Source organism: Podarcis liolepis, assembly GCF_965112155.1.
Source record: "Podarcis liolepis genome assembly, chromosome: 10".
In the NCBI taxonomy this organism is placed as follows: Eukaryota; Metazoa; Chordata; class Lepidosauria; order Squamata; family Lacertidae; genus Podarcis; species Podarcis liolepis.
This window is the reverse complement of record NC_139562.1, coordinates 58,422,575-58,444,967: the sequence shown is the minus strand read 5'-3', so window position 1 is coordinate 58,444,967 and position 22,393 is coordinate 58,422,575. Positions and strand designations below refer to the sequence as shown.

General features: G+C 42.6%; 1 protein-coding gene across 2 annotated transcripts in view; it reads left to right on the top strand.

Annotated features, from left to right (window-relative positions):
* The window catches only part of CELSR1 (cadherin EGF LAG seven-pass G-type receptor 1), a 175,135-nt gene that overhangs the window by 111,335 nt on the left and 41,407 nt on the right, over positions 1-22,393 (top strand). For both annotated transcript variants that reach the window (XM_083463187.1, XM_083463188.1), the window contains exons 6-8: positions 19,470-19,627; positions 20,316-20,479; positions 21,309-21,434. In XM_083463187.1, coding sequence (XP_083319313.1) covers positions 19,470-19,627; positions 20,316-20,479; positions 21,309-21,434 — 448 coding nt within the window. The remainder of the gene's footprint in view (positions 1-19,469; positions 19,628-20,315; positions 20,480-21,308; positions 21,435-22,393) is intronic.

The following is a 22,393-nucleotide window of genomic DNA, read 5'->3' as shown; positions in this document are numbered from 1 at the left end:
AGGAAATAAAAGCCAGCAGTCAGAAGAATCCATACAGCTAGGCCACTTTTACTGAAAGCACTTTTTAGGAGCAGTGAGCTCTTTCCAGAAGGTGTCCGTAGTGGTGACTTACACAAGTTATCATGAAGCAAACACTGCAGCTGTACACCAGCCCCTCACTGGCAGTTCAGTCTAGCCATTTCCCCAGAAAAGGTTAAGGAGGAGCATGTTCTACTGTGGCAATACAATAGCAAGAACTTTTTTGTTCTCCCTTCCCAAAACCTGTAAACTGGAGGAATGAACATTCAAGGTCTTAAGTGTGGTGGCAACAGTTACCTTTAACAATAAAGGTAAAGGTTGGGTCACAATCCCAGGGGATGGTTGAGGTGGAAACTTCATCCTCTTTGTAAAGGATGCAAAATAGCCAAAGCAATGAATCATTGTGATTCCCTGTCTCTCTAGGTGCCTAGAGAGAACATGTGTGCATGCAAGAATGCTGACTGTTGATGTGTGTTAATGGCTTGCCAGACTGAGTCTAGTATAAGGATTCTGAGTCTACAGTACCTGGGTAGAAAGAATTTCAACCACCGTCACAGCCCTTAGATAACCCGCAACTGCTAGTATTTTCCTTTCTACACAAGTATTAAAGGTTTATAAGCTTAATCATCTATCAATTGATAGGTGCCAAGTCTTAAAATATATATTTTTTATATCTGGATGGAGCTCACAGAACACATTCTGTTCATCTCAGATATACACCTATTGCATGTGCTTAGAAGTATCCTGTTATTATACAATATTGTGCAGACATGATGCCACACGCCCAAGCACAGCACAGTGTAGATGGCACAGTCAGAAATCAAAACTACTAAGAAAGTGAATCAAATTCTAGCTCAATTCATCTGTATGCCTTTTAAAAGAGATAAAACTTGAGATAAAACTCAAGGCAATCTAGAGAATGCAAATAAAATCATGCACTTGTATTATATCGGTAAGAAATAGTGTGCACCTAATCAGATCCAATAACTTTGTGACATGTTGTTATAACATTAAAGGACAGGGTTATCCTAATTAGGTATAATCTAGTTGAACAGTGAATGGATCTTTGTATGATGTAGCTGTAGTATAGCTGTTCAGTCCTCATTTTATTTGCTGATCAATAAGAGTGTGAGGCACGGTGACAATATAGGAAGCTGCCTTATACCTCTCAGAATTGTCTGATTGGCATCCATAACATGTGTTCTACCACTGAATTATAATTTCTCCATTTGTAGCTGCAGCTGAATATCCACAGAATAACTGAAACCATTATAGGGTTGCACTTTTAGCCATTCCTTGATGAAAATACTTTGCCCACAAACTACCCAACTCCATTTCTTAAGAGCTTGGAAATTGATTGCCAGTTTAGATCTTACAAACTAATCAGAATGTATTTATCTAGTCAGAAATATGTATTGTTGAGTTCAATGAGATTTACTTCCTGGTTAATATGCTTAGAGTTATAGCCGTAGACATTATCAGATTATTAGAGAACACAAGGTATGTTTTGAAATGTTATTTTAGCACACTTGAGTGTCTTCCATTTGTTATACAGCAGTGTGTCAGATGCCTGTCTGTAACTTCATTCTGTAGTGCTTCAATAACATTTCAAGACTAGGCAGCCATAAAGGTACTTTCCACCTGATTGTCTTGATCCCTATGTCTTGGTCAGCTGATGACTTCATTTGATGGTGCTGGGACATAGATGGCTTGAGCAGCAGCATATAACAAAGTTATGGATGACATCTGAAATGAGGATTCGCTGAAATTCCACATGCAATTATTTTCACAATTTGTGGTGCAATTGTCACCAGTAGAGATCGTAGTCAGAGAGATAGAATTAAAGATATTAGTCCCAGTGCCTTCAGAACTAATTCATTAAAGGATTGAGAAGGATTATCTGCATAAACAGTATCATTGGAGAAGATTATTGTAACAAGGCTGTGACTGAAAATAACATCTGTTTCAGAGTGTGAATTGAATGTGGATGTGAACTTTATAACTTTGTTAATGTTTCCTGTCACAAACATGGTCTATAAATTGGATATTTCAGCTGTTTGAAAACTTGTGCTTGGTAAATTGGTATATAAATGGGATGGCAATTCAAAATATCAGAATTATATATCACTGTGCAGGCCTGCTGTGTGGTGGTTTTCTTTCAAACTGGTAGCAGATGGGTTCATGCACATCTGATTATTGTAAAGAGATTCCTGAAGGCCCAGTCTTATAAATTAACTCTTTAATATCAGAGGGCCTATATGATTCCAATCTGCCCCCCACTACTTCAGAGATACTGTTTTGGTATTGTTCAGCCAGTGTTGTGTATAGGTGCTCACTGATGCTACTGCACAGGGGTTCAGAATAGGGTTGTGGGGTCAACAACTGCCCCATATGTTCACTCCTCTTTCAGCCCAGAACCCCTGGAAGGCTAGCACAACATTTTGTTTGCCACCATCAGTAGAATGGGGGGGGGGGAATCCCCTAACAATTAATTGCTACCTGTGGCAACACACTCGAGTGCTTATGCAGCTAAAAGATCTTTGCTTTGATCCTACTGCTTTTGCAGTTACAGAATCTTATTATGATGGGGCTATGTATATATATTCCTATGAATAATATTACGTAATAAGGAGACAGACATAAATATTACAAAGGTTGCTCACTATAGAGGGTGATCACAGCACATTCTTCAGATGTGCTGCCTGCTCATCTTCACGGCTTGAAGTGGCAGACAAGCTTTTGGACAAATCAAATGTTGTTCAGTCCATTCCCTCCCTTTCCACCACCTTCTCAACCTGCTTCAACTCCACCTGGAGAAAATTAAGAAAGCATCCTGCAACTGGGTGCCTGAGATGGAAAGCCACCAGAAAGGAGCTCTCCTAAGAAAGATTAGGTAGAAAAGGCAGCAGCAAGTGAATAAATTGGGGGGGGGGAGTAGACAGAGACTTGTATGCCTGCCTTCTCCCTTGGAGAAAGTTATTGGAACTGTCGTAGAAAATTGTCCCATATTGGGTTTCTGGATGGATGGCTCAACAATATTCTAAAGTTTACATCTAATAAAATACTAAGATTTTACATGCATATGTACATCCATGAATCTTTGTGAATACCAGCTATTAATATGTAAGCATACCCACGTGGTCGTTTTAGCAATGGAATAACTTCACTTTGGACCTGCAGGATTCTGGAAATATGCAGTTTCAAAATAGGTGCCAGAGGATACAAACTGAATCAGTGCTAACAGCATCTGTGAAAGGGCTTAGGAGTCTGACAACCTCAGCAGTCTTCATCTCCAGGAAGCTCCGTCTTCCTCGTTTGCAAGCCAGGAAGTAGATTCCCTTTATTCCTAGACTGCTCATCTATGGCCTGTATTAGGAGGAGCTAGCAGGTGCTCAAATGAGCAAAGGATGACAGATGCCTTACGTCATAAGTTCTGAGAATTGTATGGAACAGGGAGAGACCAGGAATATTCACAAGCCATCTGAACAGAATCATTTGATTGCATACTTTATCAAATCATGCATAAACAGAAAAATCGTAACACTCTCCCACCAGGGAGAAATCTTACTTCAAAACATTTCTTTGTTAGTGGCAGTTAATATGTGGCAGGATATTTTCCATTATTGCCCACTAGTCAAGTGAGCTGTAATCCAGTAGGGCAGCTGGCGGTGGAGAAAAATCAGCTTTCTTTGTAACAGACTTGATTCCCCACCGCTGCCCGTGTTTCCATGGCTTTCAAACAGGGATGGTTTACGAGACTTAAACTTTCCAAGCCTTTGACAAAGTTCAAAACTGTGTAAGAGAGGGGCCCTTCTTTGTGAAAGGCTAAGGCATAGGTAGGCAAACTAAGGCCCGGGGGCTGGATGCGGCCCAACTGCCTTCTTCATCCGGCCCACAGACGGTCCGGGAATCAGTGTGTTTTTACATGAGTATAAGGTGTGCTTTTATTTAAAATGCATCTCTGGGGTATTTGTGGGGCATAGGAATTTGTTCATCCCCCCAAAAAAATATAGTCTGGCCCCCCACAAGGTCTAAGGGACAGTGGACTGGCCCCCTGCTGAAAAAATTTGCTGACCCCTGGGCTAAGGCTTTTGCTTTGCAGAGGAATTTGGAGTGAACTGTTCAGTTACACAAAGCTCAAGCGCATCTCAAGTGATACAAATTTGTTGGCTCATCGTACACAATGCATTTGGTCTGGCAGGGGGCTTGCATGTTTAATTTGCTCTCACACTCAAGTGCCTCAAGTTTTTTTTGTCTGCGTTAATGATATGCTAGCTGGTCAGCCTTACAGTTGGCTCAGGGAGGGTTTTGAATGCAGTTTGCTGCATCAGCAAAACATTGTACTTTATACTTGAGGAAAATCTGCCCCAGTCTACAGTTGATGGAATGAATATTTATTGGTGTTGTTAGTTGCAGACCTGGCTGTGTCATTACAGTATTTTTTTAAAAAATAGCATATGCAGACATCTTGTCACAACTACAATACAGAGAATTTAGGGATAGGTAAACTCTCTCTCCCTGGCACATAGTGATGAAATCATCACTGTGATCAGGGCCAGGAAGCTGAGGCCCTCCTATATCCTTCGGGGGGGGGGCTGGATTAACCATTAAGCATATGCTTAGGGTGGGGGGCACATAAATTTTCCTTTCCCATGTTTTTAACATCAATGGCCACAAATTTCTCAGCTGAGCATTCGTTTTCTCAGTTGAAGTATATTTTTAAAAATCCCAGCAAAAAAACTGTGCAACAAGGCAGGCTAGATGCCTTATCTCTGCTAAGTATAGAAGAAGATATGTTACCTAAGATTAGTTTTGAGGATCTGATCAAAGACTTTGCAATTAGAAAAAGGAAGAGAATTTTTTTCAAACAAAGTGGAATTATACAAAAAATAAACCCATATTTTGCAATATGCCAGCGGTGGGTGAGACTTCCCTTCCCTTTCCATAATGCTTCATGGTATTGATTCATGATATCAATTCTTCCTGAACTAGACAAGAGATAGGGATGAAAGAAGAGAGTGGTACTTGGACTCTTTTAGATGACTATACCGCTGCAACATCCATTCACACAGGACTCATTGCCATAAGTTAGCACGACACAGGTTTTCTTTCTTTTTTGTTACCAAGACTGTTTTAAATTCGTCATCATAATATTGAAATTTTGCATGCAAATATACTCTACTTTGTCTGCCCACTTCCCTTAAGGCTGCCCCTGCATCAATCCCTACAGGCCTGGTTGTGGACCATGGACCAAATTCCATTGTCAGTCATGATCATTGCATGACCTTGCAGAGCTCTTGGAAGGACAGCTCTCTCATTGTCAATTCTTCTGCCTGCGTATTTGAACAAGAGTTGAATGTCCTAACTAAATCAACATGGCATTATCTATAAACTGCCATCATTGTGTGACATGTGTAAAGTCACAACTTGCTATTGACAAATAGTACTAAAAACTGAAACTATTTTATTTGCCTCTTCTCCAGAACATCTGCATGGCTCTGCAGTTAGCCTGTGTCTACTGCAGACCTTCACCCAGCCTCTGTGATCTGGCATTTTGATAAATGGAGTTTATGGTCTCGTGATCTGGCATTTTTTATAAGGGAAAAGACAGACATATATCAAGGTGTATTAAGTCATTGATTCTTATCCGTTTGTTTTGCCCAGTTCAGAAGTTCCAAGTCTACTCACTGGAGATTGTGAATGTACTAGTTGACTTTATCCGCCCCTTTCAATCCACTTCACACGTTGGCAGTTCTGCATAGTGGTTTGTGTGTGTAGATGCCAACTACCGTATTAACCCGAATATAAGCCTCACCCGCAAATAAGCTGCACCTTTACAATTTGGGGGGGAGCAGGGGAAGAAACAACAACAATAATAATAATAATAATAAATTTTATTTATATCCCGCCCTCCCCAGCCAAAGCCGGGCTCAGGGCGGCTAACAACAATCAAATAATCAGTCAAATAATCACACAATCTAAAAATATTCCATTATAAAATTAATTAAATCAAATTGATGGCAACCAATTATGCAGAATTATGTGCAGGTTGCCAGGGGAGGGAGTCAGGCTGCGCCCTGACCAAAGGCCTGGCGGAACAACTCTGTCTTGCAGGCCCTGCGGAAAGATGGCAGGTCCCGCAGGGCCCTAGTCTCTTTTGACAGAGCATTCCACCAGTTTGGAGCTGCAGCCGAGAAGGCCCTGGCTCTAGTTGAGGCCAGCCTAACCTCTCTGAGGCCTGGGACCTTGAGGATGTTATTATTTGCAGACCGTAGGTTTCTCTGTGGGGCATACCAGGAGAGGCGGTCCCGTAGGTACGAGGGTCCTAGGCCGTATAGGGCTTTAAAGGTTAAAACCAGCACCTTAAACCTGATCCTGTACTCCACCGGGAGCCAGTGCAGCTGGTATAATACCGGATGAATGTGTTCTCGCAGCGAAGACCCCATAAGGAGTCTCGCCGCGGCATTCTGCACCCGCTGGAGTTTCTGGGTCAGTCTCAAGGGCAGCCCCACGTAGAGCGAGTTACAATAATCCAGTCTGGAGGTGACCGTCGCATGGATCACAGTGGCTAGGTCAGGACGAGAGAGATAAGGGGCCAACTGCTTAGCTTGGCGGAGATGAAAAAATGCCGCCTTTGTTATAGCTGTAATCTGCGACTCCATAGAAAGGGAGGTATCGAAGATTACACCCAAACTCTTAACGGACGGTGCTGGCACTAATTGCACCCCCGCAAGAGATGGGAGTTGCCCCCCTGATCCCATATCTTCCCGCCCCAGCCAGAGGACCTCTGTCTTCGAAGGATTTAACTTCAACCGGCTCCCACGTAACCATCCAGCCACAGCTTCCAGACATCTGGTCAGTGTGTCTGGGGCCGAGTCAGGATGGCCATCCATCAACAGATAGAGTTGGGTGTCATCAGCATACTGATGGCAACCCAGCCCAAAACTCCGGACAAGCTGGGCGAGGGGGCGCATAAAGATGTTAAAAAGCATCGGGGAGAGAATTGCACCCTGAGGCACTCCACACACCAAGGAGTGGCGTGATGACAATTCCCCCCCAAGCGCCACCCTCTGTCCCCGACCAGAGAGAAACGAGCGCAGCCATTGAAGGACTGTGCCCTGGATCCCCACGTCGGCAAGGCGGTGGTCCAGGAGTTCGTGATCGACCATGTCGAAGGCTGCTGACAGGTCTAGAAGAATCAGCAGCCCTGACCCGCCTCGATCCAGCTGCCTGCGGAGATCATCTGTTAGGGCGACCAGAGCCGTCTCGGTCCCATGACCAGCGCGGAAGCCGGACTGGAATGGGTCCAGAGCAGATGTTTCATCCAGAAACCTACCAAGCTGTTCAGCAACCGCTCTCTCAATCACCTTACCCAGGAATGGAAGATACGCGAATATAAGCCACTCCCTTAAAACTGGGTTACAGGCTGAAAATCTCTGCGGATTGGTAGAATTGTAACTCCGAGCCAATTTAAGCCTTTGATCTTGCAAGCCCGCAAAAGTTGCCATACAATCACTAAAATCGCAAATCGGTACTCAGTTGCTACAGTTCCGCAGGCACTCACACCCGTAAATGGCAAATGATCAGTCTCAAGCTCGCAAATCGTCAATAAAACGGGTTTTTTTTTTGTTCCATTTTAATGTATGTCTGTTTCAGCAGCAATATCGTAAAAGCCCTTTTTGTAAGGTCGCGAATTTAAGCTGCATTTTAACTTTTCACGGTCAGAATTGGGGGGGAAAGTGAGGCTTATATTCAGGCCAATACGGTACATTATTTGTCCGCTAGAAGAATTGGATATGCTGATTGCATGGTTGCACCCTATGCCCATAGGGCACTATGCCCATATGTCCTCCATAGGCAAAGACCAGTTGGTACAGTCACAATCTGTGCCACACCGCTAAAAACATACACTTTGAGTTCCTGCACAGGACTCTAGATTACACACATCCAGTTACGGTATCTTCTTTCTTCACTCATTCCTTTTTTACCCACTAGTCTGCTAATTATCAGTTCAAGCACACACAATAGATTAGAGTATGTCATGGATACCATATAGTAATCTATATTCTACTGTGTTGATGGAGGTGAAGCCTCTGACACTGATTGGCTGACCTGATCTGAATGCTCATAGAATAAATCTGTCAGACTAATTCTGTATTTGTAGTACAGCATTTTATAGTACAGCTGTAATACAGTGTGAAGAAAAAGTGGCCAGTTTGCTTGGGATTGAAACCTCTCATAGGTCCTAATGATGGAAGATGCTTTGTGAACCAGTTTGAGGACTGGAAAAAGGGGAAAGGAGGTGGGGGAGTGAAGGGATGGGGAGCCCAGTAGGAAAGTGGCAGATAGAGAAATGAAGGTTGGAAAGAAAAAACAGAGAAAGGGGGGGGAGGGAAGGACCAGAGGAAACGGGGAGGAGAAGCAAGAAGGGCCAATGAGGAGCCTAGGACTTGCTGATCAGAAGGTCGGTGGTTTGAATCCCCACGACGGGGTGAGCTCCCGTTGCTCGGTCTCTGCTCCTGCCAACCTAGCAGTTCAAAAGCACGTCAAAGTGCAAGTAGGTAAATAGGTACCGCTCCAGCGGGAAGGTTAATGGCATTTCCATGCGCTGCTCTGGTTCTCCAGAAGTGGGTTAGTCATGCTGGCCATATGACCCAGAAGCTGTATGCCGGCTTCCTCGGCCAATAAAGCAAGATGAGTGCCACAACCCCAGAGTCGGCCATGACTGGACCTAATAGTCAGGGGTCCCTTACCTTTATGCTCAGGCTCAAGCAAGACTATCTGATCTATATATGTAGAGATTGGGAGACTGGTTGAGGGACAGGCTATCTAGCCAGTGAGACCAGGAAAGCAGTCAGCTGAAAAGCAGGGACCAGCTGGAACAGTTGATGGTAGAGAGGAGGAGCTAAAAAAAAAGGAGGCATGAAAGGAAATGGAGCAAAACTTCACTTGGGACCAAGGACAGGAAGGACAGGACAGGAAGTCGTGCCAATGGACAGGAAGTGAACAAATTAGAGAACTTTGGAAGGCTGTGAAGAAGGAGTAGATGAGCCAAAGGATAATAAGATTGTTCAGTATAGTACTCCTGGGATTTCCCTGCCAAAAGGGCTGCACCTTTAGGAGATGAATAGGAGGGGAATTTTGCAGTGGGGATTCTACTATTGCTCTAGCATTGTGACCTGGCAAGCCTAAGTGAGCAGTAAGGGCACATAAGAAAGGGTTTAGGTGTGAGCCTGTGAATTTCACTGTGAATAAGTCAATCAATTCGTTGGCTGCAGACTTTCGGCATTAGTTTTCTATTTTAATTCAAAACATTTTTTAAAAATGGTAATGATGGGCATTTTTCTATAATCCATTTAATGGGAGCAAGGATTTAGCATGGCACACTGTTCCATATAGTCATTCAGCTGGCACCTTAGGAATTCGCTGTAAGGACTTTGAAGTGCACCCTTATCTGCATTTAATCACACTGTAAGCTTCAGGAACTCAGAAGCTCTTTAAAGAATTTCACATCTGTCTGTGGAAGACAAAGAGAACTGAAAAATAGTGCTTTCTTAGTGTTTAGTTGCATCAACAGTGTACCTGGAGACTCTGGAGGGATCTCTAACGAGAGAGAAGCATTTAAAGATTAGGGGGGGGAAGCATCTCTGAAGACTTGGAAGATCCACATGACTTGAGAGTCAGCTCTAGCTGGGCAGTGAGTTCAGTGGCCGTCTGCCCAAACAGCTATTTAATTGCCATGTCACATGACCATGACAGAGGCTGGGTGGCCATGTGTCAGGAATTCTTTAGCTGTGATTTCTGCACAGCAGGGATTGGAATAGATGGCCCTTGAGGTCCCTTCCAACTCTATGATTCTGTAGTTCTATTAATTTAAAACGCAGCAATAAAAACAGATTAAAACGAGTTACAGTCCCAATGATAGGGTGGGCCCAAATAGATATAGATATAGTGCAAAGTTCAGGGCAAAGAGGTGCATCTTCAGCCATGCATGCACAAACAAAGTTGTATAGAGTTTATCATCAGGACTTTGGGTGTTTCCTTTGAACTAATAATAAAGAAGAACTTGGAAAACAGAAGCCCTAGGTTTTCTTAGCGAAAGGAAATGGTGAAGTTCTTTCCTAGGTCTGTGAAACCCTTGGCTCGTTCAGTGGAAAGTGTCATTATGGGTGTGCATTCTTTATACTCGAAAACAAGCATGCACAAAGCCCCGTCTCTCTAATGAACGTGGAAGGGGAGGGGAGCCAATGAGACACTTCAAAGGAGGAAAGTGTTTGTGCTCAGGATTCATTTATACCTTTGGTGATCAGCAGGAATGTGCCCTCCTGTTGAAATACGTAGTGGGTTCCCTGCTCTTTTGCCTGTCTGCTTTCAGATATTCTTAACACTCTTTCCCCTTCTCCCCACTACCCTGAAGCTGAGGTAGGGCACCTTACTGAATGCAAGCCTTGATGCCTCCTAATTTTCAGTTGCCTCTAATTGACTCCTTCAATCCTCACAGGCTACAAACCCACACTTAAAGGCATAAAAGCTTGTCTGGTGTTCACCGGCTTCTTCCCCTTAGGTTGCAAATGCGCCCTTTTCAGTTCCTGCGGCTTTCTTTGTTTCCCGTTTGTTTAATTTTTCACCCAGGTTTGGCTCTGATAGCTGTGCTCAGTTGAAAACGTGTCCGTAGCAAAGCAGTTAATGAGATTTCTGACCACTGAACCAGTGAAGTATCGCCTGAGAATCCGAATTTCCCCAACCCCCAGTTTCATACACCAGTCTTTTGGGCTCAGACCAGTAGGTTAATGAAAGGGTTTTCTGAATCTGGCAATCTGCCTAATGAGACTGAACATGTTTGAACTAAAAGCGCTCCCTCGGCTTCCAGCACCTCTCCTGCAGACTGCATTACTGGTTCCTCTGTTTTCTACTAATTGCTGCAAGGGGGAAAATATGGACTACTGTGAACATGATACTTTTTAATCGCAACTACTTCTGCTGCCCTTTCCCCCATCTGGCTGCACAACTGTATGAAAAGAAAATAGTCATTTAGCTTTTCAAAAGTCAGTAGGAAACAGGTTTTCTGTAACCTTTAACCATTCAAAACAGTGAATGAATGATTTACTACTGATTAGTGAGCCCCTAAAATTTGGCATGACTTACAAAAATGTGTGACTTTTAAAAAAAGTTTTGCTCGTTGTTTGTCTTTATTGGTTATATCTGCTTGACTGAGGGTGGTTTGGTTTAACAGCGACAACAAGAACAACTAGCATCAGAAATCCCTGTTCAGACATAACACCAAACCGTGAGATGCTGCAAAGTTCAGGCTCTCCCACTCTTCCCCATCGTGTTTGTTCTTGTTTTTCCTAAACTACAGCTACCCTTATGAGTCTGGGGCTTGTTCTGGCTCATCTGAACTGGGCCTGTAGTTATGGACACAGTCAGCTTAATCACATTGAACTCAACGAGAATTAAGCAACTTAATAGTGTGCACAATTGGAGCCAAACTTGCTAACTTCATTTTACACTATATGTGCTTATTATAACTGAGTGTCTAGGCCTGTGTGGATTTGTAAGTAGTGTAATCAGTAAAACGGTCATATTATGCCATTTCTTTGGAAAACTAGGCCAGCTTGTTCCAGATATTATATTTGTTTCATCTAATTTTCAAGGGCATTCCCCTGTGTTTTCGTATCTTTGTTTTTGTGTGCTTTTTCTCTTAGTGCAACCTATTTTTGGTGTAATCTTTGCGTTCCAAAACAGCCCTGAAGATACTTGCCTGCTTGGCTGTCTTAGGAAAGCCATTAGGATTTCCAAGCATTTCAGTAGCTTCTGGACTTCAGTCAGTGGATAAGATATGAGCTCTTACAATGAAGAACAGTTTAGAAGTGTTTTTAATAAACAAGTAAATAATCAGATAGCTAAGGTTTACTTTTACTATAGACATGATTTGATGCCCTTAGACTTATGTTTAGATTGAAATAGGTACACTTGTTTTACATTAAATTGATCCCACAGCAATTAACTGTCTCTGCTTCACTTCTGCTGTTGTTTTAAACCACCAGTTTTCCCTTGGCTGTGTTCCTCCCATGCCAGGACATTGGTAGAATTCTCTCCCCAGGGAAGTTCGCCTGACGCCTTCATTAGACACCTTTAGGCGCCAGGCAAAAACATTCCTTTTTATCCAGGCCTTTGGTTGACTTGATCAACATCCCATACCCTTTTAAAATGTGGCTCTTTTGGGGGGGGGTATTATTGGGTTATTGCTTTTATTTTTATTTTATATACAGTGATCTCTTTATGTGAGCCGCCCTAAAACCTCCAAGTATAGGGCGGTATATAAATTATCATCATCATCATCATCATCTATGCCCTGCTTTGTTGTTGTTGTCGTTGTTGTTGTCTTTAGTGTATGTAAACTTAGCCATGTTTTTTAATCTGCTCTTAACCGTTTTGAAGTTTTGCTTTTAACTTTTTTATATGTTGTAGGCTAAAATATTTATTTATGATTAAATCAAAACTATTTTCCCCCATATGCATCAAGAACACACCCTGCTTCTTCATTGGGGCTCAAATGAGTATAGACAACAACCATTTTGCCACAAGGGGTTACATTCCTGACCACCACGTGTGTCGGTGGAGCATGCATAAGCCCGTTATGGCCCTGCCCCCATTAAGACCCCTTTTCTGGCTAATTCCGGGTTATGGTGATAAACACATGCATGTTTGCACACGTATTGAACGTGCCCATAACAGTTGTCGCCTGTATCCATATTAGCTGTATATGCAGAAGGCAGGTCTTCCTTGCAGGACTGAGGCACACATCTCTAGATAATTTAGGTGAAGACATTTTTATTTTCCCAGGCCTTTTCAATCCATAACTTCTATATTTTTGTGCTTTTTAAATTCTTGCATTAATTTATTTTTCCTTTGCTGTTTTTAATGTTGATTTTATGCTGCTTGTTTTTACGGTAGCTTTGAGGTCATTGTTGTTGTTTTGTGCTGATTTTTATGTAGTTATATATACTGCTTTTATTCCCCCTCACCCCAATTGTATTTTGTATTTTTAATAAGTTTCTAAACCGTCCAGAGGACTTAGTGGATGGATGGCCTAGAAATGTAATGAATAAATAAATAATTGCTAAATAAATAAAGATTAACTGCCCAATCCTTATGGGTGTATTAACTGTTGTTGTAGCAACAGTTGCTGTGGAACTGAACAGATAGAAAGGCAGAAGTCTAGTTATATGCATCTGTATATGCTCCTCAGTTACCACCTTGCCCTATATTACAAGCATAAGGAAACTGGCTGTGTGAGTCTCTTCGTGAGCCAATACAGGGCTGAATTTTTTGACTTAGCTAAATGTCCCAAGTGTAAAAGACAGGATTATAAATACCCATGTGTGATTGAAAACTTCCTGAACAAGATAAAAAGAAAACTCCCTGCCTTTTCTGTTTTCAAGTCAAGATGGAAAACAGAAGCATTGCCAGTTTGGTGGATTTCAGTCTGACTAACAAACTCAGTTCACTTATAGTAGATTCTTGATCCAATCAAATAGCCACTTAAGTATCTGTGAATGATACAGATGGCATTGTAGTAAACACTGTACAGATGAGATCTGGAGATTAAAGGATAATACAATGTACACAGTGGCCACATCTCCTGGATTTTAAAGATCCTCATTTGCAAAATGTTCACAACATAAGATTAGTGTCTGCATTTATCAGGGCATATAGATGTATTTCCCCCCTTTTAAATAAAGCCAGGACCCTGGAATATAATCATTTGTTTGTGCGCGAGGGAAGGGGGGGGCATTCTTAGAGCTGGTCCACATGCTAAAGTTTGGAGTACAAGTGATTTGGGTCCCATTCTCATGGTCCTCTCACCTCTTGGCAGCCACAGCTTTGAATTACTGCATCCTACCTAAAGGCTGTGCTGCCATGCGATGAGAAGAACAAGCTGACAGAAATAGACTCAGGAGCACTCCCAAACTACACACCTGTTCATTCTGGCAGAGAGCAACCCTGTTCAGAACAGGCATTTCACCCAGTTCCAAGACCTGAGAGAACTGCTCATCCACATTTCCTCCATCTTGTCAGGATCCAGTTTTAGCCTTTTGGCTCTTATCCAGTCCATAACTGCATCAGGGTACCAGCTGCAGTCTTAGAGCTAAATGTCATCAGCATACCAGTGACACTGCTCTCCAAATATCCTCAGAAACACTCACAGCAGTTTCATGTAGACATTAGATAATATTGGGGATGAGATGGCTCTCTGTGGCCCTCCACAATGTCCAACTCCCATCAAACCAAGCCAGCTCATCCTGCCAAAACCTCAGTTTCTCACTTATAGTGTCAGAGGAGTATATCAGTTCACATGCGCAAATTAGGCAGGTTTGCATTAAAATGTGAACTGAGCAAATTTCTGCCCCATTCCTATTCACAGGTAAGTATGTACAGACTTCTGACTTGAAAAGGACAGAAAAGAAATCCTCACTAAAGCTGGTTGGAAGTTATCCTCACAAAGGGCAGGGGTGCCTTGGCATTCTCTTTAACCCGTCAACATAAGAAGAGCTTACTGGATCATGCCAGAGACCCAGGGGAGGCCTGCCAAAAGAACCAGTGCTTCCCAGTAACAGGCATTCAGAGGCATTCTGCCATCTAACAGTAGACACAGAGCTACAGCAACCATCCTGTGTTATTCAGAGATAAGACATAGTAATATTGTAAGATATGGTAATATATTCTTATATGGATTTAATGGAAGAAGAGTGTTTGTGAGCCCGCAAATGAGCCACTGGATGTGTAGAGGAGGGTAGGGTAAGCACAGCAGCCGAAGGACTTCTGGCCACACAGAAACCGATAGGAACTCATTCCATCTGATTGGAAATGGCCCCTGTCTGCTTCCTCCAGATGCTGCCCACAGGCTGCCACCTTACTGTTGCTGCTGTTAAGTAATGGAACGAAACAAAAAGAAAAGAAAAGAAATTGAGCCATCTCAAGGCAATTATTAGTAATTAAGCCTCTTTTTTATTATTCCTGCCCACCTCTTTCTTCTCTTACATCAACAGTATGTGGCCTTTGAAGACTTAATCACAATCTATTTTCATATGAACAGTATGCAGGAAAGCAGCAAGAAGCATGTTTTCAATGCCACAAGCACAGACTTTGTTAAATAGCTCCCATTAACAATAATAGTAGTCATGCTGGTAAATTTGGCTGTGCAACACTGAGCATTTACCCCTAAATGCAAAGCTGTGGCATAATTTCCAGCTAATGAAAGATGGCTTTCAGGTAACATGGGGCTTAATAGGGTCAGCCCGGGAGAGTGAACACTTTTTTGCAAAAGAATTTGAAAGCCATCAGATCCAGGCTCTTTGAAATGGGGGAAGAGTGTAAAATTATACAGTTGACATGCTTCACCTCCACCGCTGACCAAGGCATGCCAAGCATAGAAACATCCTTTTATTTAAAGTGACCTCAGTACAAAGCTCACACTACATTTTGAAATTTGCATGTGCTTTGCATCTTTTGAAAACTCTGGGTATTTTATAGATCTTTGGTCTCTCGTTTTAAAATAGATGGAATGTAGGGGTGATCTTTTTCTAGTTGCTGCTTCCATTTACTGTACAGTCAAACCTCGGTTCCCAAACACCTCCATTTTGGAACATTTTGGCTCCCGAACACCGAAAACCTGGAAATAGCTGCTCCTGTTTTCAAATGATTTTCAGAAGCCGAACGTGCTACGTGGCTTCCGTTTTGAGTTTCCCTATTGTACTGAGGCTTCCATTTTCAGTTTTTCAGTTGTCGAACATTTCAGAATGGTCTTCCAGAACAGATTACGTTCAACAACCGAGGTTTGACTGTATTAAAAAGAAGAAGAAGGCAATTTAACCACTCATTCAACAGTTAGAATATCCATATATTTTGCACTCAGGCAGGAGTCGACCAGCCAACCCAAAATGTCTCAGATATGCAGCATGATGTGAGAGGGAAATGTCCTGCACTCTCCAGCTCATGGAGCTGAGGCTGGATATGGGAGTAGAAAACAAACTGTTGTCCCCAACAGTTCAGAGCTGGAGCAGGAAGCAGAGTCCCGTTCTACCACCGTACCTGGTGTGTGAAGGGTTCTGCAGGGCAAAATGGACTCAAGGCTCTCTCTAAAACTGAAACCTTTGCCTTCTGTTCCAGCCCAAAGCTGGAATGGGAAGCAGAGTCACAGCAGATCAAGGTTTATCTAGCTGGGAGTTGCAGCTGAGAGCTGCAAGCTTATTACACCTCTTCCTTTGTTTTCGCTCAGTGCAGTCAGAAGGGCCAAAACAAATCCTGTGGTTCAGCAAAACATTGACGCTGGAGAAGAGGTGATGTTCATTGTCTCTCCTCTTCAGCTCTAGGTAGCTTTCTGCTCATGTCAGTCTCCAGAGCCTGCTCCCACCCCCACTTTAGCAGGCAGAGGGCAGCGAGATAATCAAAACCTGCCCTTAGGCAGAGGCGAAACCAGGCTTTATTTCACCCGGGACAAAGACCCAGTTTGGCTCACGCACAGATACACCATGTATGCAGTTGCATGCATACACACACACACACACACACACACACACACACACACACAGCCTGGGAGCCTCAATGGTGCCCCTCTGGAGGCTTCATCTGGGGCAAAAAAAACCCAGCTAGCCTCCACCTGCCTATAGCTACAGCACTGACTCAGGTATCTGTAACCAGTATGGAAGGTAGTGTGAGAACTCACTTTCAGGGTACTAATAAGAAGGCACAGAACAGCACAATGTCCTAATGAATTAATACACAGGTAAAGAAAATTTTGCTCTAGAAGCCATTTATAGGAGAATAATTCTCTTTCTTTGCAGCATCTCCCAGATTGTTTCAGCGACAGCCAAATAAGAAGCAGTACAATGTGAGTTTGAATCAGGGCTGGCTTCTGGCAAGAAGAAATGTGGTATCCCAGAACTCTAAAGGAGTAAAGGAAGAGCTAGAAAATAACAAGGGATAGTGTGGCAGTGGGAACTGATGAGCCCCTGGGCTAGGGGTATAAAACATGGGTAGCAACAGCAGCAGTGCTGGAATTAGACTTAGTGTTGAGGTAGGTTGACATGAAATATGGCGGTCCTTGGGGAACCCAGATCCCAAGCTATGAAAGAAGTTTAACGTTTAACATAAGGACGTCAAACTGGGCTTGGAAGGAAACTTAGGCAAATCTGGCCAAACTAGTGAAGTATGTTTCTAGTAGCAAGCTGTACACTCAAAATCTTGGATGTTGTGTTTTGGACTGACTTTGCGCTATCTTCAAGAACCTCATCATATTCAACATATTACAGCAGCTTAAACAGGTTTCCAGAGAACACACCACTTGTTTCCAGAAAAGATTGCAGCCACCACAAGAGCCTAAGCTGATAGAAAGCACCCTATGCCAGCAAGGACACCTTCAGCTCAACTGAATATAAAAGAAACCCTCATTCTGTTTGCTCCAAAGTAGGAACACTGGTAAACTCTGCATTAAGATTGCGAGCATCGCAGACATAACTACTGTTTCATGTCTAAATGCCAACATCTGTGAGGGGAAAACATCCTTTATATATACCCGGTAGAACTTTGATGCCAGCTTTGATGTTCATATGACAATATTAAGGTGAAATATGAAATTCCTCGCGTTTTTGGTGCTGACGTTGCACACGTTACTACATCTACTGCTCGCTGAATTTGGAAAATTTTGTCACAAACCGCAGATGAAGATGTGGAACTGCTTGTAGCCTGTACTGCATGCAAGGCTGACATGATTGAACGTTCTGTCACCCGCCCACCCAGCCTGCCTGCCACACATGCTCACAGTAATATCCTGTACTGCTCATAGATGTCAGGAAAAAGAATTGTTTTCTTCTTGACGTCTAGTTTCTATGTGCAGTTTTGTTTTGTTTTATGTGGACGAACTTTCCAGCAGTTGAGGCCCTCACCTGCAGTATGATTTGTTGCTGCGCAGGCATAGAGATTTATCTCATCTTCTGTTTGTGAGAACTAGGCCTTACTGTCACCTGATAGATGTCAAGCCCTTTGTGTGAAGAGCTGCCAAATGATGTGGTCACCGTAAACACAGGAGGAAATGGAAAACACTGGGATGGTCTGATATCAGGAAACAGCTTTTGAGAAATTTCTGAAAAGTACAAATTCTGTGGTGATCCTTTTGGAGCGGCTTATCCCTAAATATGACAATTTTAGTCTTTTGCCTTTCGTCAAGATCATGTACGACATTGATTATCTGTGCAATATGTTTACTTATTGTCAGGATTAAAATGAATTAGGTTGTAATTCAAGCTGTACTTATTTTATTGCTCTGTATGCATTAATTATTGCAGCAGTAAATACTATTTCAGGTTAATATTAGCTAATGCCTGTTAATTTGAGTGACTCCAGTGTCTTCAACAGCAACAGGACTTTACATGCGAGATTATGAACAATATCCTGAAACTCTAGCACACCTGCTAGGAAATGAGTCCCGCTGACTATGGAATCATAGAATTGCAGAATTGGAAGAGACCCTGAGGGTCATTTAGTCCAACCACCCTGCAATGCAGGAATAACCCAATATATTGGAATTTACTTCTGGGTAGACGTGGCTATGATAGCACTTAAAATTCTCTTGCATTCTTAGGGGTGAGAGTAGAAGCCAGGCTTTACTAAAAGGGTTTTTCTAACATTCTCAGTCCCATGGCGAATGTCATTTAAATATTTTGCTGTAGCTGCATGTACAGGAACCTGTGTCTCTCCATCCCATGACCAGATAGTCTGCTGATCTGGAACTTGGCCAGTTGTGGGGTTTCCTTCTTATCAGTCATTTACTGAACATTTATAATAACGGTGCAGTAATACATTTCCTGCAGTTTCCTGTTATGTCATTGAGCCTCAGTGGCATTTTCTCCCAAGGAAGCAAGCAGATTTGGGAATGGTGAGGCAGTCATTGAGATTATAGTTCCTTTCTGTTGAACTGCCCTTCCTTGCCACCAGCAATCCTCTTAACTTCTCTGTAGGGCTGACTATAGCAGTTTTACAGCAACATTGGTGAGCTCAAGAGACAACTTATTGGTAGACCCAATTAGGCTTTTTTGTTTGGGATATTGTCCACAATCAAGGATACAGTAATTAAGAATTTTATTGGAAATCTTCCTCCTCTTCTCCCAAGCATACTTCCAGGCTGTTGGCTAGGAGATAGCTGTGAATTATATTCATTGGGTGGGGTGGGGGGGACAAATTTCATTTTTAAAACTGCTTAAACGTTTTTGCTTTGGCAGAGCTGTTTTGGAAAAAGTATCTAATTGCTTATGCTGGCCATTTTATCTCTCCCAAAAGTATATGGGAAATTATTGCATTAATAGCTCCCCCCCCCCTTTGCATTAAATGTTTGCAGGTTTGCTGACAGTTCCTTTCTCACTATTGTTGTTGTTATCTGTTTGGTTCGGAAGCCCAACATAGGAAGATTAGGTATTCCTCATGGACCTTCAGGGGAGAAGGTGGCAGTCGTAACAGTGGATGATTGCGATACTACAGTTGCTGTTCGTTTCGGAAGTTTTATTGGAAACTACTCGTGTGCTGCTCAGGGAACGCAGACAGGCTCCAAAAAGTAAGACGCTTTAAAAAAATGTTACTGTTCACAAATTATATAAACCACTTATCTTGAAAGACCTTCTTCTTATCTCTTAGGTGTGCTTAAGATGGGTCACTGCCATATGCAAGTGCACTTTCAAATGTGACTGTGTTAAGAAAGGGTTTTTCCTGTTTAGGGAAGCTTTTAATGTTTAATAGGTTATTGTATTTTAGTGTTTTGTTGGAAGCCTCCCAGAGTGGCTGGGGAAACGCAGGCAGATGGACGGGGTATAAATAATAAACAATAATAAATTATTATTATTATTATTATTATTATTATTATTATTATTATTATTATCATTTGTGTTGAACTCACTAGATGATTTCTTCTAAGTAAATTTGAGATTGGAGAGAATAATTATTTTAGATGCAGTCTCTCCTATTGGCCAGACAGCTGTTGTTATCATGGTTTATTACATACCTAAAAAGCACTGCAGGGTATAAAATAATAGAATCTAAAAGAAAATACACAGGTGGGGGGGCAGAAAGTAGCCCTGCAGGTTTACAATCTAAAATTTCAATCCTTATCATGAGCAGCCTTGCAAGCCAAATTCAATATTGTGTGATTGACAGGTGGGTGGCCCCCGCCCACCACTCAAAAGCCATTGTGGGGGGATTTTCTGATACCTGATTTCTAAACGTCTTTGGATTTCTGATTTCTTAAGGTCTTTGGATCTAACTGGCCCTTTGCTCCTTGGAGGAGTTCCAAACTTGCCTGAAGATTTTCCTGTGCACAACAGACAGTTTGTTGGATGTATGAGGAACCTCTCCATTGACAGCAAGCCAATTGACATGGCCAGTTTTATAGCCAACAACGGCACTCTTGCAGGTATAAACTCGATATTGCAGGGACAAAAACAGAACAAATGTGGTTTTGTTTCATTGAGAAGTAATATCCCAGTAGGTGGGTGGGTACGGGAGCATCAAGCAGCTAACCCACCCTCACTGCCCAGCCTTGGCGTCAGGCCCCTCCACTCCCCTATGCGCTGCCCCCTCCCTCTGCTTGCTGGTGAGTACCGGCACTTGTTGGATGATAACTTCTTTCATTCCTGACCATTGACTATGCTGACTGGGACTGACGGGAACGGGAGTCCAACAATGTCTGAAGGGTCACATGTACCCCACTTACCCTGCAGGGTAAGTGACAAGAACTGGATTTCAAAGGTGACCTTTGTTGCAATACAGTTTCAGTAATCTGAGAAGGAAGAGTCTGTATCCTGGGTAGACCCCCTGCACTGAAAAGAAGGGGAGGTCATGTCATGCCCCGAATTATTTAATGCACTCGCTGATGGTGATATTGCATCTTTGAGTTCCTTAACTTCCAAGAGTCACAATCCAGACAAACGTTTGGGTGCTCGCAAGGGCTTGTGTGCAAGCTGTGGAGCTTCCAGCGGCAGTTTACTTTCTGCGCAAATAAACTGCTTTTTAAAAACTCCCCAGAAGTTTCAAAATTGTCCAGCAGTGCTGCAGTTAGGAGTAAGGAAGCTGCACAGTATCTGCATAACTCATAGCAGCAGCCCCCCTTCCCCTGGATTACTGTGTATAGTTGCAGCCATTCAGAAAGCTAACAATGAGATTAATCATAGCTTGTTATTAGCATGGGGGTCGGTAGAATGCTAAACAAGTGGAGGGCTAAACCGATTCTTTTGGAATGCCAGGCTGTTTAGCTCAGAAGAATTACTGCACCACCAACTGGTGTCAGAATGGAGGCACCTGTGTGAACAAATGGAATACCTACGCCTGTGAGTGTCCCCTGCAGTATGGAGGGAAGAACTGTGAGCAAGGTGAGCAATTCGTCCGTTTTCCCTTTAACATGTAAAACATCCCATAATATATGAACAAATATGAATTGCTCCAGGGCAGCTTCTGGGCCCTCAGCCTTGTATTTTGGCCCCTTAGGTGCTTTCGTAGAATCATAGCATCCATGACAGGTGGACAGCCAACCTCTGCTTAAAAACCTCTGAGAAAGGAGAGTCCACAAATGCATAAAATAGGATGGGTAGTGTGTGTGGTTCTGTTATATTGTCCTAGTATAAGCAAAACTGTGTACAACCACACCTTTTTTTTCAAACTTAGGAAAAAGGATCTAGAGCTTTGTTGCAATAATCTTTCTTTAAAAAAACAAACACACCATTAAACCACAGGTTTCCTCCTGTAAAACTAATGAACTCAAAAATACATTTTGATAGTGTGTTAATATCTAATCACGATTTGAGTCAGAACCCATTTGACTCATGTTAAGTAGCAGGTTATTAGTCCCCTTTCACGTTACCTTCCCATAAAATGCACTTGGAGCAGAGACATAGCTCTGTATTCCTGTGTAAACCGATTTTCCTGCCAAAAAAAAAAAATCTCCTTAGAAAAACATTAGATTCATTTTATTGTCAGGAGGCCCCCAGATCAATTACTTATTTCCCGTAACGTATCTGTGGGGAGAAATATGCATAAGGGGAAATAAGTAATGTCAATAAAAGGGAACTCTTAGCAATTTATGACCAAGGTGAAGCAAACATTGGAAGTGTGTGTGGGGATGATGGCTGCTGAATGCCAAATACTTTAGAGACCCACGTGTATTTATAAGAGGGCTGTCAAATATATAGGCCCTGGGATGTTCATGACACACCAACCATGTGTTTTAGTCTACCAGGTCTTTTATAAAAAACACACACACCTTTTTGAGGCTCACCTGGGGCCATGAAAATGAAGTTTATTAACCATCTGGTAGGCCTTGATACATAAGATG